This window comes from Nicotiana sylvestris, chromosome 7 (assembly GCF_000393655.2).
Source record: "Nicotiana sylvestris chromosome 7, ASM39365v2, whole genome shotgun sequence".
Lineage (NCBI taxonomy): Eukaryota > Viridiplantae > Streptophyta > Magnoliopsida > Solanales > Solanaceae > Nicotiana > Nicotiana sylvestris.
This window is the reverse complement of record NC_091063.1, coordinates 171,820,704-171,840,991: the sequence shown is the minus strand read 5'-3', so window position 1 is coordinate 171,840,991 and position 20,288 is coordinate 171,820,704. Positions and strand designations below refer to the sequence as shown.

General features: G+C 37.4%; 3 protein-coding genes across 5 annotated transcripts; 2 read left to right on the top strand and 1 right to left on the bottom strand.

Moving 5' to 3' along the window:
- The first annotated feature begins 790 nt into the window (after positions 1–790).
- LOC104219833 (uncharacterized) lies at positions 791–4,804 on the top strand. 3 transcript variants are annotated; one of them, XM_009770577.2, is made up of 5 exons: positions 791–1,006; positions 2,119–2,381; positions 2,490–2,701; positions 2,927–3,191; positions 4,370–4,804. In XM_009770577.2, exons 1-5 carry the CDS (start codon positions 913–915, stop codon positions 4,673–4,675), a joined length of 1,140 nt encoding a protein of 379 aa, XP_009768879.1. In that variant the 5' UTR covers positions 791–912; the 3' UTR covers positions 4,676–4,804. The 3 variants fall into 3 exon arrangements, with proteins under 3 accessions (XP_009768879.1, XP_009768880.1, XP_009768883.1); XM_009770578.2 differs by having other exon boundaries at positions 830–1,006; positions 2,493–2,701; XM_009770581.2 differs by lacking the exon at positions 791–1,006 and adding an exon at positions 1,539–1,626.
- Positions 4,805–6,330: 1,526 nt separating this feature from the next.
- Positions 6,331–11,780, top strand: LOC138868071 (uncharacterized). The gene is made up of 5 exons (XM_009770579.2): positions 6,331–6,612; positions 7,829–8,091; positions 8,175–8,386; positions 8,569–8,842; positions 11,290–11,780. The coding sequence occupies exons 1-5, from the start codon at positions 6,519–6,521 to the stop codon at positions 11,578–11,580; spliced, it is 1,134 nt and encodes a 377-aa protein (XP_009768881.1). The 5' UTR covers positions 6,331–6,518; the 3' UTR covers positions 11,581–11,780.
- A 919-nt stretch (positions 11,781–12,699) lies between these two features.
- On the bottom strand, positions 12,700–13,724 carry LOC104219834 (germin-like protein subfamily 3 member 2). The gene has a single exon (XM_009770582.2). The coding sequence runs from the start codon at positions 13,712–13,714 to the stop codon at positions 13,061–13,063; it is 654 nt and encodes a 217-aa protein (XP_009768884.1). The 5' UTR covers positions 13,715–13,724; the 3' UTR covers positions 12,700–13,060.
- Between the last annotated feature and the right edge of the window lie 6,564 nt (positions 13,725–20,288).

The window sequence follows — 20,288 nt, the reverse complement described above, 5'->3', positions numbered from 1 at the left end:
CAACAACCCCAGGTTGACTACATCTTCTTTTCTTTTTCTTTTTTGAACAACTTTTGATTTTTCATGTTCTACTTTCTCTTCTATTAAAAATATAATAATAAAAGTTATCTTGCCAAAAGTTTTTTTTTAAAAAAGTTTGACCAAACTTTTAGAGGAAAAATAAATACTTTTGAATAGAAGCAGAAGGGGTATTATCACTTTTAGCTCGCGTCAGAAACTATTTATATCTGGTAGCCGAAAAAGTGTATAAAATTTATATAATTTTTGTATATAATATACAGAATGTATATATACACAAAAAAATTATAAATTTTATACATATTTCGGCTATTATTTTTACAACGCCTATACAATGTTAGTTTCTAAGCAGAAGTAGTTTTTGAGATGTGAAAAAACATTTTAAGAAAAATACACTTATAATCACTTTTTAAAAACTTGATCAACCACTAAATGTTGATCAAAATATTGTTAAATTAATTAATCAAATAAAAATTACTTTTCACAAAAAATATTTTTTTAAAAGTACTTTTGAGAATTTTCTTTTTTAAAAAAATAAGCTGATCGTAGAAGCTTGACCAATAAAAATATTTGAATTATGTTTCGAACATGAACTTCACGATTTTTTTTAATAAGTAAACCATTATTCACTTGAAATACTCTTCAAACCAATTTTTAAGACTTCAAATTCTCTATTTTAATTAAAATAATGCACCAAATTGTGTACCACATTAATTTACAAATATTTGCATGCGAAGCAAACATAAATACTGCTATAAAACAAACAATGATTAGTTGATAACATCAAGAAATAGTACTGACAATGCCTATTGGTCAAACTTCACCAAATCTAGACCTTTTAATAATTTATAAAATTGTGCTTTGAATTCATATGAGGAAGTTTGGGTAAGAAAAATGGCAGCAAAAATGAGCAGAAAAATTTCAGCAGCATCAGCCAGGTCTCATACTAGAAAGCCTAAGCAAAAGAGTTCCATTCCTCTTCCTTCAGGTGCTAAATCTTTTACTAGCTCCTTTTTTTGGGAGAATTTGTGGAGGGTATATCGGAAACAATCTTTCTCTACTTCCAGGCAGAGACGGAGCCAGGATTTAAAGTTTATGGATTCGGAATTCTAATTATTTTTAAGTTACTGAATTCTAAATTACTAATTTGTACATGTTTAATGAATTTCATCTAATAAATACCGGGTTTGAACCAAAGTTACTGGTTCGGCCGAACCTGTAACTCACCCTCTAGCTCTGTCCCTGCTCCCAGGGTAGGGGTAAGGCGTCCCAGACCTACTTGTGGGAATTCATTGGGTTTGTTGTTGTTGTTGGAGATATCTTGATTAGCCTGCCTTTCATTTTTGTTATTACAATGCCATTTACTTAGAATTTTGGCCAAGCTTTAGAAGGAAAAAAAACTTTTTGAGTATACGCAGAAGCAGTTTTTGAGGCGCAGAAAATGTGTATTTATTGAATTTATAGTAGTTTTTCACATATATATCCGTGTCAAAAATACAGGGTTCAATTGACCCTTTAAACAAAGGCTCTATCCGCCTCTGCTTGAGACTAAGAACTCAGGAAGGTTATAATCTAATAGACAAGATGGTCAGAAAAGATGTATCAATGGTAAATGACTTTTTTCTTTTTATGGGAATTTGCTGGGTAAATTTTGCATACCTTGAAATGTAGAGTTTGAAAAAGTTGGTTGAAATTTGTTTGAGTTGCTAAAGATGTGCCTGCAAGCTAGCTTTTTTCTTGTTTTTTTTATAAAAGAGGTGTCTAGGCAAGCTTGCGCGCCTCTCAGGGTAGCGGCATAGCGAGATTCAGGTAAGGGGGTTCAATTGAATCCCGTTTTCCGAAAAATTATATTGTATTGTAAAAATGGAACTTTTCTTAGTTATATATAAACTGTTGAATCCCCTTGATATAAAGGAAGATTCAATTGTGGTGGCGAAGGAGTTCAAAAATTGCTTTAAGTCATAGGTTCAAGTCCCAATAGGAAGAAATCACCGAGCATTTTTTGTTTTTGTTGTGATTTTGACCCTTGGAAAGAAGAGATTGTTCTTGTTTTCTTGGTTTTAAGATTCTATTGATAGCAAAAAATGGGAAAATTTTCAGGGATGTTTGGGAAAATGCTAGTGGTTCTCTTTGTGGGGTTCTTGGCATATGCTTATAAGGCAATGCAGCCTCCTCCTCCAAAGATTTGTGGCACCCCTGATGGCCCTCCTATCACATCACCTAGAATAAAACTAAGTGACGGGCGGCACTTGGCGTACAAGGAGCATGGCGTACCTAGAGATCAAGCAAAGCATAAGATTGTGTTCATTCACGGGTATGATTCGAATAGACATGATGCTGTTGTTGCAACCGGCCTCTCTAAGGTAACTCTCATCCGTTCACCCTGCAGTTGTACATTGTTGTCGTCATTTCTGTTGCTTATACCCTTCTAAGGTCTTATACTTGTGGTATCGAAACGTGTTTTTTGGCAGGAGGTTACTGAAAGCTTGGGAGTGTACATTGTTTCCATTGATAGACCTGGTTATGGAGAAAGTGATCCTAATCCGAAACGAACAGTGAAAAGCTTGGCTTTTGATGTACAAGAACTTGCTGATCAATTAGGACTTGGATCCAAATTCTATGTCGTTGGTTTTTCCATGGGCGGACAAGCTGTTTGGACATTGCTCAAATATATTCCTCACAGGTACTTATACTATTCCTTTATATACTAGCCAGAGAATCGGCCATATAGGAAAGCGTAGAGGCGGAGCCAGGATTTGAACTTTATGGGTTCTAAATTGAATTAGAATAGCGATATAAGGTGTTAGTAACTGGGTTCTGAATTGAATGTTTATACATATTTAGTAAATGTTTTAATATAGATCGGTTTCATCCATCTTATAAGCTTTACTCGTGTGAAATGTAACAGATTGGCAGGAGCGGCTCTTCTAGCACCAGTAACCAACTACTGGTGGCCTAATTTCCCCGCGAACTTATCCAACGAAGCATTCGGCCATCAGCTTCCTCAGGATAGATGGAATCTTCGTGTCGCTCACTACCTTCCATGGCTTACCAACTGGTGGAACACCCAGAAATTTTTTCCAGCTTGTAGTGCTGCTTCTTACAACCCTGGCGCTCTTTCTTCCCAAGACTTAGAATTAATGCCCGCGTATCGTGCCAGAAAAGACCTTTATGTAAGTTGCTCTTCTAATTTTTCTACAGATTTACTGTGCCTTCGAATATCACTAAACATCATGTGATTAACGGCTACAACAAACCACATTTTGACACGAATAATTTCAGTTGGAAGAGAATATTTGTCTCTACTTATAGCGATATTGGAAGAACTTCAATATGTGGCATACATTTAATTTGTTTTTTGGAGATATCAAGTTTGTTTATCCTTACAAGCCAAAAGTTTGAGGTTAGTAGAGTAAGATAACCTAACAGTGATAAAGTTTTAGCTTAGCAATAAGGTCTTGGCTAGACGTGCACACACGAGTGGTAGTAGTTTACTCCGGATAAAGGGAGACGATTTGTTCATCTGAAGAGTGAAAACGGGGCATTTTTATTGCTGAGGTGCATCTATCTAATTCATTAGAAGAAATAGGGCAACTTTTGCACAGTATTAACTCTAAGCAATGCATGTATCAGTCAAACTGCTGGGCATTTTTACTTATGATGCGATCATATATAGTGTCTAACAGGCTTAAGGAAAGAAAAGTAACTCAGTGTGATATCTTTCGGCTTCTGATAATTAATCTGCTGTATGAATCTAGCGAATAGCAACAGTTAGGCTAAAAATTGCAGACTTGAGCGGAGAATAAACAGGATATATAGCAGTCTAACATACTACAAGTGCACACGTAAAGGTTGTTTTGATCAATATCAAACTCCATTGCGCTTTTACTTAATGTCTCTATTTGCATGAGATTAGACTATCACTGATCATCCAATTGTATTGGATAACATTTGGCTCGGTCATTGAGTTCTTCCCGTTGAACAAGTGTTTTAGTCAGTCAATTTCATGCTAACTCGGTGTAACACTCACATCGCTAATAACATCTCTGAATACAGAGGACCTCTTATTAGCTAGGCTCTCTAAAATGGTTCAAACGCGAGCATTCCCGTGGACACTGTTCCACATCTTTAACACATTAACATACTGCTTCTTTTGTTGTTGGTCAAATGAGGAAGTAGAGCTTTCTCCACTTATATATGCAATTACAGACCCTCATTCCAATCAAAATTCGACAACTCATGGATCCGCGAGAATGCTGCTGTTTGTTAGTGTCTTTTTGTGTATTGCATAGCTTTGATATTCTTATCTTATTAGTACCTGACTATTATTCTGAACTCCATGGTATCTCAGGCTCAGGTGAGACAACAGGGACAACACGAGTCACTACACCGTGACTTAATGATTGGCTTCGGGACATGGGAGTTCGACCCTGTGGATTTGGAAAATCCATTTCCTAACAATGAAGGTTCAGTTCACTTATGGCAAGGGGACGAGGATAAGCTCGTACCTGTAACTCTACAACGATATATTGCACAACGACAACCATGGATTCAATATCATGAAATTCCTGGTGCTGGTCACATGTTTCCGGTGGTTGATGGCATGGCAGACAAGATCGTCAACGCTCTTTTACATGGCGATAAAAATGTTTCTTAAGAGTTACATACACTAGATCTTTTGACATGTTATATCATGCTTATCATTTTCGCTACCTAGCTTGTACTTTGAGTATATTCCATACGGCTTGTCATAGTTTTTAATAACAGAATTGGCATTTAGAGACTATTTTGTGGTCTATTGTGTGAGAACTTGGTGTTTTTGCTCCTTAATTTAAAGCCAAATTCATATGGTATAGAAGTTTTTGTTTTCTAATTGTTATCAAGAAATTGTTAGAACCACTTGAGTTTCATTAAAGATGGTAGAGGGGATTTAAGGGTGGAACCATTCCAAGCCTTTGTGGAGGACATAAGACTGAAGTCTCAGGATGTTATGCCGAGCCCCTGTCTTTAGAGGCGAAGCCAGAATTTGAATTTTATGGTTATGAATTAGCCACAGAACTAGTAGCTCATCTTGGTTATTGGGTTCGCAATAGATATTTATACATAATTAATATATTTTTTAATATAAATACAATGTTTAAGCTAAGTAACTATGTTCAGTCGAACATGTACCTAATAGGCTAGCCCTGCCTCTGCTTATCTTGACGTCCACTCCCATGGATCCTCCATGCTCGTGTCATGAAATAGATTCCAACGCAATATGAATTGCGTGTTAGGCACAATATGAGTACTATAATCACGCCGCCTAGCCTCTAGGCTCTGGTCTAGTGGTAAAACCAGATATATGGATTAAGGGCATCAGGCATGCCACGAGTTTGAACCTTCCAGCAAACAAAATAATGGTATTTAAGTGAAGAAGGGTAAAGGAATGATCCTAATATTCGTCGAGTTTCAAATCGTATGTAGGGATGACTCAACGGATTTTGTGGCCTAAATCCAAAACATATTAAAAGGCCCTTAAATTTCTTTTGTAAAATTTATATAATAATGAGATACAAAGCAAACTCCAAGGACTTTGGCCTAGTGGTAATTGTACAACGCGTGATGTGTGAATTAGGTGCACGTCGCTGTTGGAACTCTATTTTAAATGAAAATGTGGCATTAATTAAGTGGAAGAAGGTAGAGGGACACGTCGATAATCTGTCTTTGGAACCTTGCGCCCCATTGCATTTGGGGATTTCTCTTAAAAAGATAAACACAAAATAATTGCTTTCTAATGGATGAATCAATATACTATGGTGAAAAGAAATAGCCAACTTAGAGAAATTGAGTTAAAATTAGAAAGTGAAATAATTAGAAACATAAAAAAAAAATAGATTTGATAGCATTCATCATTTAATTGAATGAGAGAAAAATTTATCCTTATTTATCACTCAGCTGTATAAATTTAATTAAAACTTTTAAAATATTTTATTAATAGCAATTACATAAAATATATGTGACACATAATACTTAAAATTGGGGGCCTAAGGCAATGGCTTCATTTGCCTTCCATATTATATTCATTTGCCTTAATATAATATGGAAGGAGTAATAATAAAAGCTTTTATACATACAAAAAAATCTTACTTAATTAGCAACCAAAAAAAAACAAGCATCAAATCTTATAATCTATTGCTATCAGACTATGGTAAGAATTTTCCACATAGTAGGTGTAAATGTAAATAGGAATTTCCATTTACCAAAAAATATAAAAAAAGGAAAGAAATAAAAAAAGAAAAATAAAAGATGCTTGGGTCAAAAGTTGTCCTTACCATCGATACATCATATGTTCAAAAGGTGTAACTATTATTAGATCAGAGAGCTCAGACTCAGATCTCTCTGTCTTCGTTTGTAACTGAATTGAGTTTAAATCTGTGAATAAATCTACACTTATACAACAATACAGAGCTAATAAATTCAAAATCAAGAATTTACTAGGAAAAAAAAAAACAGAAAAAATGGCAGCTGGGGTTACAAGGAAAATTTCAGCAGCTTCAGCCAGAGCTCACACTCGTAAAGCTAAACAAAAAACTTCTTTTCCTTTTTCTTCAGGTGGGTTTTCATTTTTCTTTTTCCTCTTTTTTTTTTTGGTAATATGAATTTTCAAATGTATCATATGTAGAATATATAGTGATGAAAAACTGAATCTTGATTATGTAAAGTTCATAAATCTGTTATATTTGGTGGAGAAAGTTCTGATTTTGATTTTGATTTTGAGTTTCTCTCTTTTGGGGTAGAATTTTCAGTTTTATCATATGTTAGAATATATAGTGATGAAAAACTGAATCTTTATTATGTAAAGTTGATAACTTTGTTACATTTGGTGGAAAGTTTTGATTTTGATTTTGATTTTCTCTCACTTCTGAATGAGTTTATTGGGGCATGCACTTGCCTATGCGCTAACGATGTAAAAAATATTTACACAATCAGGTCATTTGTCAAGTAATTACGTGTTATCTTGATATTGGTATCTTGGTAAAAATGGTAACTAGCATGCTATGATAGGTTAAATTACTGATAGTGTAGAAAGATCTTTACACTGTAAACGATATAGTGATGAATTGAATCTTAATTATGTAAAGTTGATAACTTTATTACATTTAGTGTGAAAGTTTTGATTTTGATTTGCTCTCACATACACACCTATTACTATAGATAGTAAGTCCTTTCGGTGAGTCTTGGTTGGTATAAAAACTATTTACACAATCAGGTCGAAATTTCTTGATATGCATTAATTGATATCTTGGTAAAAACGGTAATTAACCTGCTATCACAATGTTAAAATTTACTGATGGTTTAAAAAGATCTTTACATTGTCAGTGTATATAACTTAAATCAATATTTGGAATTGGATATATCTTACTTATTAGTTATACAAGTTCTCTTTAAATTGGTTTTTAGTTAGATTTGCAAAAAAAATGTTTAACTTGCCTTAAGTTGCTTGAGTTTACAAATGCTTCTATTACAAAATTTCCTTTTTTTTGTTCGACTTGTATTAAATGAGATGCTCTTCATCAATCTTGGAATTGGTTATATCATTTTGTTTATACAAGTTTAAACTGTAAATAGAACCAATTTGTCTTCTCTTAGAAGCGGAAATTTCGGTTTAACTTGATTTAGGTTGCTTGAGTGTGCAAATGTTTCTCTACACAATCTCCATTCTTTAGTTATTATTATTAGATGCTGGAATGAGATTGCTCTGTTGTTTTGTTCTTCAAAGTTATTTGATTTTTGGGATTATCTTGCAACTCAAATGAGAACATTTCAGGGATGTTTGGGAAAATTCTTCTGGTTCTTTTCATGGGGTTCTTGGCGTGGGCTTATCAGGCAACACGGCCACCTCCACCGAAGACCTGTGGATCCCCCGATGGTCCTCCCGTCACTGCACCTAGAATCAAACTTAGTGATGGAAGACACTTGGCTTACAAGGAGATTGGTGTACCTAAAGAGAATGCAAAGTATAAGATTGTGTATATCCATGGGTACGATGGTTGCCGACATGATGTTCCAATTGCCGGCACCCTCTCTCAAGTAAAGTGTCACTTGATCCTTTTGCTCGTATTCTTATACAGACCAACTCTGTATTCTGAACAAGATTTTTTCTTCTTTTGCAGGATGTTATCGAAAGTTTAGGAGTATATATTGTTTCCTTTGACAGACCTGGTTATGGAGAAAGTGATCCTAATCCAAAACGAACAGTCAAGAGCTTGGCGTTTGATGTACAGGAGCTTGCCGATCAATTAGGTCTAGGATCCAAATTCTATGTTATGGGATATTCAATGGGGGGACAAGCTGTATGGACCTGTCTCAGATACATTCCTCACAGGTAATCGCATTTTCATTTATGTACATTAGGAGAGAGTTAGACGTCATAAGGAATTTGTGTAGATTCATTAGTTGTTGTAATAGAGAAGCTTGAAATTTTTCTTGTATAAATTTTTTTGGTTTCATTTAAGTAATTTGAAATAAATATCAAGATTCAAGAATCACATCCATTTCCTGTAACAGATTGGCAGGTGCAGCTCTTATTGCACCAGTCGTCAACTATTGGTGGCCTAGGTTCCCTGCAAATTTATCCCAAGAAGCATTCAACCTTCGGCTTCCTCAAGACCAATGGACACTTCGCATTGCTCATTACTTTCCGTGGCTTACCTATTGGTGGAACAGTCAGAAGTTCTTTCCTGCATGCAGTGCTGCAGGTCGCAACCCTGCCGTTTTCTCTTCACAAGACTTAGAGCTAATTTCCAAGCGTCATTCGAACCAGGAGTCCCAGGATTATCGTGTAAGAGCTCTGTCCTTTCGTATCCATTTGTTGTAATGATGCAAGTATGGATGGCCTAGTTTAATTTTTGCGAAAAAATATCATTTGACCAGGTGATCAATTGCACTTGTGCTACCAGTTTTCCAATCATATAAGGATCTTTATATTCATCTTTATCATCTTCATTTCTAGGGTAGACGACTTGCATTTACAGAATTCCAAACCTAGGGCATGAAATGACAGTTCAAAATGTTCTGATGCTGTGATAATTTTCTTTAAATGACTAGGTACCAAGGTTTCAACTTCTCGATCTAACCTTTTCGGAGTCATGTTGTGCATGTCAATAATGATTCCTTTTTCATGGTCTAAATGGTATATATAAATGTAAATAGATGGATCAAACAAGAAGTTCCAATCAAATGATGGACCGGGACTATGGGTAGTTGGCTAGATTTTTGGGAGTCGTAAAGCATCCTTGTACAGTCTACCTTTGTATAGCTAACACTGACATGCTGCGCATCGATGGAAAATGTTAATTTACCAAAAATGAAAAAATAGCTATCCCCATATTGGACGTTGTTAGATCCATGCTGGTGTAAGTGTGCCAAAAAGAGGCCTACCTCTTTCTTTTGAACAGAATTTGTTTGTGCTTATTACTTGCAGAGTGTAAACAGTTGTCACTAGTACCTATAGGTTTAAAGTCTTGGGGCTTGAACAGAGAAGAGAATATGTTAGAAAGGACAGTATTGCAGCTAGATTTATAAGTTTGGGCTTGGCAATTATTCGAGTTGAGCTTGAGCCTGGATTGTATATTAGTTGAGTTTGGAAACCAGCTCAAACTTGGCTAACGAAATATTTACCGATCTCAAGCTCGAGCTCAGTGTGCGCATGAGATTATTAATTTCTCCTATTTTCATCTATCCAAAATGAAATTCTGGAATCAACTGTAATAGTTATCGACCACTATAACTATCTGCTTATTTTGATTTTTCGTCTAATTCTGCAAAAGGCGAAGAGTACTAGAAGTATTTAGACAGGTTAAGCATTATCCAAAAATGTTTTACATAATGAACAGGTTTGAAGGAAAACTCAATGAATTGTGAGGTCAACCATTACCTAGATTATAGGATTTCATATGTCTAGCCAAAGGTAAATTCTCATGTCTTAAAGAATAAGAACCTCCTGTTTGTGATTATTGCAATTGAAGTTTACATAATAAATTTGCATCCAAAATGTAACAGGTTCGTGATTATAGAAGTTGAATCAAGATTTGTTCCCACACAAGTTGACTAATCTACAACTCTAATTGCAGCTTAGGTTCGTGAAGAATAAATTTTTGTATCCGAGCATCGAAAGTGGAGCATTGATATGTAAAAGTACATTGAGGTTAATCGTAATACTTTATAAGGATTGATCGGCATTTAAGAAATAGACATAGTAAGGCATAACGGTTAAACTTTCTTTTCTTTTTAATGACAATGGTGTGCTGACCAGATTGTGCACCTTGATTAATCTACGGGTACTTGTTATTTTTCTTCGGTAAATGTATTGAGTAACTCTAACCACCAATACTTAGACTAAATAGGAAAAAAAAGAATTAGTGTTGCGTCTTCTAGGATACGTTACTCCAGTTCTTCGACCACTAGACTACCCCCTTCGAAATAAAGCATTATAGCTAATTTAGGTCAGTATGATTTGATTATTAATTGAATATATGTCTAGGTAGGGTTTCGGTGAGGAACCGCATTTGTTGAAACCTCCAAGTTTCGCTATTAAGTGTCGAGACCTTCAACAAGAAATGAGGCCTAATAAGCTTGTTGTGTATGGAAAAGTGAATAAAAATCTTGGGAGACCAGGGTTCAAATTCCATCAGTGATACAAAAAAACTAAGTGATTTCTTCTCATCTGCTGATGCGTGCGTTGATGGGAAGTAGCAGGTACCCAGTGAATTAGTCAATGTGCATAGGATCCTGAATTAAGAAGATATGATGTATAGGATAACGGGCCTTAGGGTGACTCTCTGCAGAAGGGAAATATGCAACAGACAACACCATTTTGGCTGGTAACATTATTGGGATGCCATTTCATTAGCTTGGTAGTAATGGTGAAGGATTATTACATAATCATACCAAAGTCATTGAGCTTTAGCCAATTTCAAATCATAGTCTATTCTAATTATGGCCTACTGTTGTTTGAACTTTCAAGTTGTATATAGAAGATTAAAATCAAGTGGTTAGTTGCTTGTTTCTGCTCATTTTCTCATGTTTGGTTCTCGTTTTCTATAACTATGCTGTCAAGTGCAGCAACTGTTTGAGATTAGGCTTAATGGCCAAACATGTGTGCAATTTTGTAATTTGTTTTGTTCTGGTCTTTCTCTTTGTGGTTTTGTAGAGTTTTCATTTTCGCGCGCTTATCAAACTACTTTAAATTGCACTGTTTCTGTTACTCATTCTCCGATGACACTTCAGGCACAGATAAGACAACAAGGAGAATACGAGTCCCTCCACCGAGACTTGATGATTAGCTTCGGGACATGGGAATTCGACCCGATGGATCTTGAGAACCCATTTCCTAACAATGAAGGTTCCGTTCACTTGTGGCAAGGCGACGAGGATAAGCTCTCACCTGTCTTACTACAAAGGTATATCGCACAGCAGTTACCGTGGATCAAATATCATGAAATTCCAGGTTCTGGTCATTTGGTCCCTATGCTTGACGGAATGGGAGTCAAAGTCATCAAGGCGCTTTTAACCGGGTAGACTGATCATTCTTATTGTTGCGCGAGGTTTCATCCTGCCCGTCGTGAAGTGTCTTATTTGCCTATATATCTTGTGCTTTTATCGCTCGTTTCAGTTTCATATATTGATGTCAAAGTTTTGACTTAGAGAATATTTTGTATTACCATTGTTTGCTCCTTTGTAATCAATGATAGTGAATATTAAACATCTTTTGCCTTTCATATGTTTCCCTACTTTTGATGGGATATGGGGAAAAACATGGTGTAACAATATATTGCATTTCATAACAAGTCTTATAAATAATTCAGGTAAATCAATAACTTGTTATAGCAGTTATATTACACTAAAGGGAAGCCCGATGCACAAAGTATTCTGCGTTCACGCAAGGTTCGAGGTAGGGTCGCACCCCAAAGGAATGTATTATAGGCAGCCTACCCTGATGCAAGCAATTAGTGTCTGATTCTATGGCTTGAACCCGTGACCTATAGGTCACATGGAGACAACTTGACCGTTGCTCCAATGCTATCCTTCAATAGTAATGTTACACTTATAGTGCAAATTTTTTGTTAGTGAATGAATATGCTTTTATATGGTGAATGGTGATGTGGCATGTCTTCAAAAAATAAGCAGTGTTGATTATAGGACATAAAATGACTTGCATACAGAAGTATTTGAGCTTCAAGAAAAGAGAACAACAACAAAAAACTAGTGTATTCCCACAATGTGAGGTCGGTGGAGAATAGTGTGTATGCCAGAGGCGGATCCGGGATTTGGCTGTTGCGGGACACCGTGATACTCAATATAAATTTATCACTGCTCATAAAGATTGGTACAGGAGGCCTATGCTAATATCTGACTATTTTTTGAAGACATTTGTAATGTCAGTGACCTCTCAACGTAACATGTGTATCCGCCTTTGGTGTACACAAACCTTACCTTGTGAAGGTAGAGAAGCTGTTTCCGGAATATCCTCGGCTCAAGAAAAACATTTCTCAACAATTTTGAAAAAGAAAAGCAGTAGTGAAGAAGCCACATTGAGACTAATGAAAACAAGACCGGTAACAACAGTAAAAAAGCAAAGAAATAAGACAATTAAAGCAAGGGTAACAACTAACAACAGGTAATACTAGAAATCGAAGAATAACATGCAGAGAAATAGAGAAAAATGATTCAATAGTATGAATATTGTATAAAAGGCCTAGTTATATTACACTAACACAAACATTGTGTCATAAATCATTTCACTATAGTTCTTTTTAAGGACAATAACAAACAAAAATAATTCATAAGCCAAAAAAGAATAAAAGGTAATCGAAAACAAATTACAAAAAATAACAAAAAGGGAAATTTATCCTTCATTTCCACCATTTCTCAAGAAATTCCATACTCAATGGCGATCCCGAGTAATTATAAGAAGAATTAACCTAAATAATCGCTCAACCAACTGCTTAAACAATTTTCTCTTTAAATTCCAATAAAGGCCAATAAAGTCCTTCACACTTTACCTTGCCTTTTTAGGAAAAAACTTCCTTCTAATTATAGCAATTTGCTTAAGACTTAATCCAAAAGCCTTCTCCAAAAGCTCATCATTAATTCCAGAACCAAAAATAGTTGCTGGAATTTTCATATTGCCTGGATTTTGACTATTAAAACACCCGAAAATCGTCGCTGGAATTTTTCCAACGTTCATCTGAAAATGTACTAATCCTCTAGGAAAAACCATGACATCTCCTTGTTCAATTACCTTCGAAAAAACTCGATTATTCGAATCGATAAAACCTGAATAAATTTTTCCACGTAAAATGTATGCAATTTCTGTAGCTCTAGGGTGAAAATGAGGAGGATTTATACCACCAATATTCAAATCAGCACGTACAAATGACATTCCTAACGTGTTAAGTCCTGGAAATATTGTAGGGCTCACCGACACGGCCGCGAGTCCGGTATCGGAGAAATTTCCCGGCGATTTTACGCCGGGAAATATAAAATCATCAGGTGTTAGTAACTTAGAATTTTTGCATGGTAAAAAATTGTACCTTGATTTTCTTGTGTTAGGTATGCAAAAATCTTGGATAGGGTCAGGGTCTGAGGCTAAGGCTAGTAAGCAAAAAATGTAGAAGTTAGTGAGTAGCAAAACAAGAAATTTTGGATACATTTTTTCTTGAGTTTATAGTACTTTGGAATTTGTTGAAGTGTGATTTTTATAGAGGCAACATTCTATGAAATTACTTTAATGTCCCTCCTTTTAGCAAGCAATGTGAAATTATGTGACAATTTGACATAAATGTTGTGCTTTTTATTTTTACTTTTTTTGTATTGGGCTTGGATATAGGATAAAGTTATTTCAGTGTGACATATAAATTACGCGTTTGAGCGGTGGAGTTAGTAACCGATGCTTGCATTAGGGTAGACTGTCTATATCGCACCCTTTCGTGGATCTTATGTAAACACGAAATGCTTTATATATTTAACACTTGTATTAGGGTAGACTTTCTAAATCGCACTCTCTCGGGGTTCCGCCCTTTCGCGGATCTAATGTGAATACAAAAAGTATTATACTCCTGACGCTTGCATTAGGGTAGACTTCCTACATCACACCCTCTCAGGATGCAGCCTTTTTGCAGATCTTACGTGAACGTGAAATGCTTTATACACCTGATGCTTGTATTAGGGTAAACTGCATTCGTTGCACCCTTTCGGAGTGCAACTCTTTTGCGAATTTTACATGATGCGATATACTTTATGCACCGGGGTGTTTTTTATTGGGGTTGGGCACAATTGATATGATGCAATTTTTAAAACCAAATCGTGGGAAATTTGATGGCTACTTTATAAACTTTAGGCAAAGAGGGTGAGACACTTGGAAACATTAGTTATGGTGATAGTCACTAAACGGACACGAAAATAATTATATCTAATGATTCATTTTTTGACTTTATTAGGTAAACGGCGCATAATGTTGTTGAAATCTATGATTACGGAAATTGGTCCTATTCTTCTAAAATATATATTTTTAATCACTTCATTAAATTTATTTTTCCTAATAAATCCATAAAATAACGACATATACATTATCATACCAATTTTAATAAGATATCTGAATTTGAGTTGGTATTAAATCAAGAAGAAATTATTACCAGACTCTATATCATGAAATTGCTCAAATAAGAGGAAAATAATTCGAAACTATAATTTTGTTATCAAAAACAGTTTACTTTAATTAATGCGCAAAGGAAAGAACATTCCAAAATCTCAAGATTAAAATAAACAAGATATAATAGAAAGAAACCTTAGGTAATACTGAAACACAATTTTTGCTAAAAAGAATTGCGAAAATAAGCCGAGATCATTTATCTGAAATTTTGTGTATATTTGGAGGCGGATCTAGACTATAATATATGAGTTTACATAAACCTAATAATTTTCGCCCATGAAATCACTTACTAATATTTATGAATATTTGATCGGTAACCCAATTATTATTATATATTACTAACAATTAACTTGATTCGCTATAAAAACTTATAAAATTTAAATTTTGGCTCTGCCTCTATGTACATTATTGCTTGTAATAAAAAAAATTAAAAAGGTAGGCATTGGTAAAGATCCGACAATTGTAAAATCCTAAAAGTTACATTTTACTGCGTAACTTGATTTTGTTTGTTGGTGTTTAAAGTTTAAACGTAAAGCATTAGTAAACTTCTTCCCTTTTCTTTTTAAAAGATTAAGTTTTGCAATAAAACATCCTGCGAAAGAATTTCAACTTGCGATTCTCTTCAAATCAACAAAAAAAAAATAGAAATGATGTAGGAAATTAAGGAGTTAGAATATATACACTACTTAGTAATAATTCTATAATATTGTTGAATTTTCTAAATTTAACATCTAATTTTGTGCGCATAAAATTATTTTTTTGATTGTTATATATGTTTTTTTAGCATAAAGGAAGTTTATATTACTTAAACAAAAACATTACATAGTCCTAACATAATCCCGAAGGATATTATAACGATCCAACCGGTCGTTTCGTGAATTATAGCCCCATTTCACCATTTCTGCTTCCCTATGTGTTTCTCAACTGTATTTCACCGTATCATGTTGGTTGGTTCGGGGCGGGAGTGGTTTTGGAGTGGAATGAGACACTTAGTATCTTATTTAGAAGCTTAAGTTGGAAAAGTCAACCCGATGTTGACTTATGTGTAAATGATCTCGGATATGAATTCTGATGGTTCGGTTAGCTCCGTTAGGTGATTTTGGACTTAGGAGCGTGTTCGAAATGTAATTTGGAGGTATGTGGTAGATTTTGGCTTGAATTAGCGAAATTAAAAATTTGGCGATTCTCGGTAGGCAGTGGAAATTTTGATATCGGGGTCGGAATAGAATTTTCGTAAATTGGAATAGGCCAGTAATGTCATTTGTGACGCCTGTGAAAAATTTCAAGTCATTCGGAGGTGATTTAGTAGGTTTCGACATCGTTTGTGGAATTTGAAATTTTGACAATCCTTAGGCTTGAATCCGGGAGTATTTGAGTGTTCTGATGTTATTTTGAGTGTTCCATAGGTTCGACTAAGTTTGTATATTGATATATGACTTGTTGGTATGTTTGGTAGAGGTCCCGAGGGCCTCGGGTTGATTTCGAGTGATGGACGGATCAAGGATGGGATTTGAGGAAATGCTGAAGATTTTCTTCAGCTGTCATAACCGCACCTACGGAGTGGGGATCGCAGGTGAGACGGCCGCAAAAGGGGAAAGGAACCGCAGATGCGGAGGTTTGGAAGGCTAGGCAGGAACCGTAGGTGCAGTGGATGGTGCGCACCTACGAGACCGCAGGTGCCGGGGAAAGGACCACAGAAGCGGGATCTGGGCAGTTAAGTGAAAACCGTAGGTGCGGAACTTGGACCGCAAATGCGGTCACGCAGATGCGAGAAGCTGGGCCGCAGGTGCGAGATGCTTGGGCAGAAAATATATAAGGAACCCTTCGCGAATTTTGGCCATTCTTCGCCATTTTTCATCCCGTTTTGAAGTTTTTGGAGGGTTTTGAAGAGGGAATCAAAGGGATTTTCGTGGAGGTAAGCTACCTGAACTAAATACTCGTGATTATGGTGATTTTCAGTTATTTAAACAAGTAATTAAAAGAAATTAGGGATGAAATTGAGGGGATTAGGGCTTGAAATTGGAGAGTTTGATTTGGGGATTTGAGGGACCATTTGATGTCGGATTTTGATGAAATTGGTATGTATAGACTCGTGAGTGAAAGGAGTTTCTAGTTTTGTAATTTTTGTCGAATTCTGAGACGTGAGCCCAGGGGCCGGGTTTGGGTGAATTTCGGGATTTTGTTATAAATTGATAGTTATTTATAAGGAATTGATCCCTTGGCCTATATTGATCACATTATATTGCTTTAGGTTAGATTCGGGACGTTTGGAGGCCGATTCCAGAGGCAAAGGCATCGCGGAGTAGGGATTGGACCGATTTGAGGTGAGTAATGATTGTAAATCTAGTCCTGAGGGTATGAAACCCCAAATTTTGTATCGTTTTACTATTGTGAGGTGATGCACATGTTAGGTGACGAGCGTGTGGGCATGTACCGTTGGGGATTGTGACTTGGTGCGCCCCGTAGCAACTATTAAGTTGTGTATTTGACTGAAACTATATGATATTTCTATGATTTAGAAAGAATACCTATAAATTTGGGCTGAATGCCATATTTGAGTCTCGTGCCAAAGCTGTTTAGACCCTTAAGGGCCTTTTCCTATTATCCTCTCACTGTTTTGATCTAAAATCTATACTCAGTCATGCTATGTTTACTAATTTCATAACTCAGTCTTTATCATCCCGTTTTTTATGCATAAACTGGTATTTTGGGATGAGCACCATGTTTTACTGATAGCCCGAGTGGCTTGAGAGGTTTCTGGTTGAGTGAGGCAGAGGGCCTATGTTGTGAGGATTTTATGGGATCGAGCTGCACGCCGCAACATGATGCTATTAATCTATGATTATAAGAGGTCGAGGGCCTAAGTGATTTATGCCACGAGGTGGCTTGCTATTGCACTTGGGTTGTAGGAGCCCCTCCGGAGTCTGTACTCCCCCAGTGAGTGTGAGTACCCTGAGTGAGTGATATGATGTTTTGCCCGAGGGGCTGTTTTTCATTCATGTTATGCCCGAGGGGCTGTTTACGAATGATTGTGAGGGTTGCCCGAGGGGCTGATTCTGAGTGATATTATGCCCGATGGGCGGTTTATGATTCATGCTTTCCCGAGGGGCTGTTTATGATTTTCATCACTTTTATTCTAAATTGCATAAAACCTCTGTTGAAACTGTAGAAAAATATCTTCAAATGATTTTTACCGAAACTGGATTTTAAACGAGATGATTTGACTCATATACTGATTAGAAAGTATGTTGTACTTAATGAGATTTAATGAAAAGCATTTTATGTATTTTCTATTGCTCAGTCTTTATTTACCATTATTACTTATTGAGTTGGCGTACTCACATTACTCCCTACACCTTATGTGCAGATCCAGGGGTTGCTGGACGTGCTAGTGATTGTCGATTTTCATCCGTCGCGGATTTGTAGAGTTAGCAAGGTAGTTGCATGGCGATCACAGCCCTGCTCTTCTCCCTCCTATCTTCCTTTAACTATTATTAGTAGTTTTTCCTAGACTGTATTAGTTTTAGTTTTTATCAGACGGTTTCTTAGTATATGCTCATAATTTGTGACATCCCGATGTTGGGCTTATCATTCCACACCTTGTTACTCAGACTTATATTATAAAGTTTTATTAATTAATAGCTTTAAGAAATCTTTATTTTGGATTAACGGGTTGTTTTGGTTAAAGAGTAGGTTGCCTAGCTCCACGTTAGGCGCCATCATAACAAGGCATATTTGGGTCATGACAAGTTGATATCAGAGCCTAGGTTACATAGGTCTCACGGGTCATAAGCGGGTTTAGTAGAGCCTTGCGAATCGGTACGGAGACGTCTATACTTATCTTCGAGAGGCTGCAGAACCTTTAGGAAAACTTCACATTCTTGTCGTGCGAATCTGTTGATTATGGTAACTAAACTTCTGTTATTCTATTCTCTCACAGATGGTGAGGACACGTGCTACCGGTCAGGACGGACGACCACCAGTACCACCAATTGGGGTTTCGAGAGGCCGAGGTCGCGGTCTAGGCCGTGGTAGGGGCGGGGGTATAGCCCGCACAGCAGCTAGGGCAGCACCTGCAGATCCACCAGCTACCCCAGTTCATAATCAGGTCCCAGTTGTGGATGCTCTAGTAGGACCAGCTTAGGCACCGTCTATGCCTATTGTTATCTCAGGCCTTCAGGAGGCTCTAGCTCTGATTCTATCAGTGTGCACTGGCCTGGCTCAGGCGGTCTCAATTACTACAGCCGCGACTACTTCTCAGGCCGGGGGAGGCACTCAGACTCCCGCCGCTCGCACACCTGAGCGGGTTGTTCAGGGACTTCAGACACCGGGGGCACCTCCAACTAGCCGGTTGCAACTGCTCAGGACTATGTAGCTCCTATTATGCCAGAGGACGAGCAGTGCAGATTGGAGAGGTCTGGGAGACTCCAGCCTCCCTCGTTTAGTGGTGCTGAGGGTGAGGATGCACATGGTTTCTTGGACAAGTGTTAGAGGATGCTTCAGACCACAGGTATTCTGGAGACCAGTAGGGTCTCATTCACTACTTTCCAGTTCTCTGGGGCTGCACTTAGTTGGTGGGATACTTAGGAGAGGCGTAGGCCGGTTAGCGCAGCGCCCCTTACTTGGCAGCAATTCTCCATTCTCTTTTTGGAGAAGTTCGTACTTGAGTCTCGCAGAGAGGAACTGCACAGGCAGTTCAAGTGGCTTTGCCATAGTGATATATCTGTTACACAGTATGAGATGTGGTTCTTCAAGTGGGCTCTTCATATGGTCTGGTTGGTTCTCACAGACTGAGAGAGGATCATGAGGTTTATAGATGGCCTTGGGTTTCAGCTTCGGTTGCTTATGACCAGAGAAAGGGTGTATGGTGCCACTTTTGATGAGGTTGTCGACATTGCTCGACAAATTAAGATAGTTCATGGTCAGGAGAGGGAGGCCAAGAGGCCTCGTGGTCAAGGTGGATTCAGTGGTGCTCCACATGGGGGTGAGTTTCAGCACAGCAGAGGTCGTCCATTCGACATGCTCAGTCAGCTCGCCCAGTTCACCGTGGTGCATCATCGGGCCATGGTTCTCACCAGGGACATTCATTACTTAGTGCCCTCCCAGCCTAGAGTTTGTCTTGTGCTCCATCAGTTCAGGGCTCCTCCATGTCAGGTTCTTCTACTAGCCATCTCGGTGCTAGGGGTTCCCTTTAGTCCCCGTCACCAGCACTAGGGGTTGTTATGAGTGTGGAGAGTTGGTGCATATGTGGAGGCACTATGCTCGTCGTCATAGGAGTCCGCCTCAGCAGAGGAGTCAGCATCGACTTTAACACCCGTTACTTCACCACCCACTTAGTTAGCTAGGGGTGGAGGACAATCAGCTAGGGGCCGCCCCAGAGGGGGAGGTCGATCAGGTGGCGTTCAGGACCGTTTCTATGCACTCCTAGCCAGACCAAATGTTATTGCTTCAGATGCCGTGATCACAAGTATTGTCTTAGTTTGCCACAGGGATGCCTCTGTACTATTTGATCCTGGTTCCACTTTTTCGTATGTTGTGAGCACGTGATTTTTGCCCTATATTAATTACTCCCAGA

Excerpts from the sequence above, each read along its gene's own strand:
- LOC104219833 (XM_009770577.2), top strand. The coding sequence starts at position 913 with ATGGCAGCAAAAATGAGCAGAAAAATTTCAGCAGCATCAGCCAGGTCT. Across the intron at positions 2,382-2,489 it reads TTGCAACCGGCCTCTCTAAG|GAGGTTACTGAAAGCTTGGG; the intron begins GTAACTCTCATC and ends GTTTTTTGGCAG. Across the intron at positions 3,192-4,369 it reads GTGCCAGAAAAGACCTTTAT|GCTCAGGTGAGACAACAGGG; the intron begins GTAAGTTGCTCT and ends ATGGTATCTCAG.
- LOC104219834 (XM_009770582.2), bottom strand. The coding sequence starts at position 13,714 with ATGTATCCAAAATTTCTTGTTTTGCTACTCACTAACTTCTACATTTTT.
- LOC138868071 (XM_009770579.2), top strand. The coding sequence starts at position 6,519 with ATGGCAGCTGGGGTTACAAGGAAAATTTCAGCAGCTTCAGCCAGAGCT. Across the intron at positions 8,092-8,174 it reads TTGCCGGCACCCTCTCTCAA|GATGTTATCGAAAGTTTAGG; the intron begins GTAAAGTGTCAC and ends CTTCTTTTGCAG. Across the intron at positions 8,387-8,568 it reads CTCAGATACATTCCTCACAG|ATTGGCAGGTGCAGCTCTTA; the intron begins GTAATCGCATTT and ends TTCCTGTAACAG.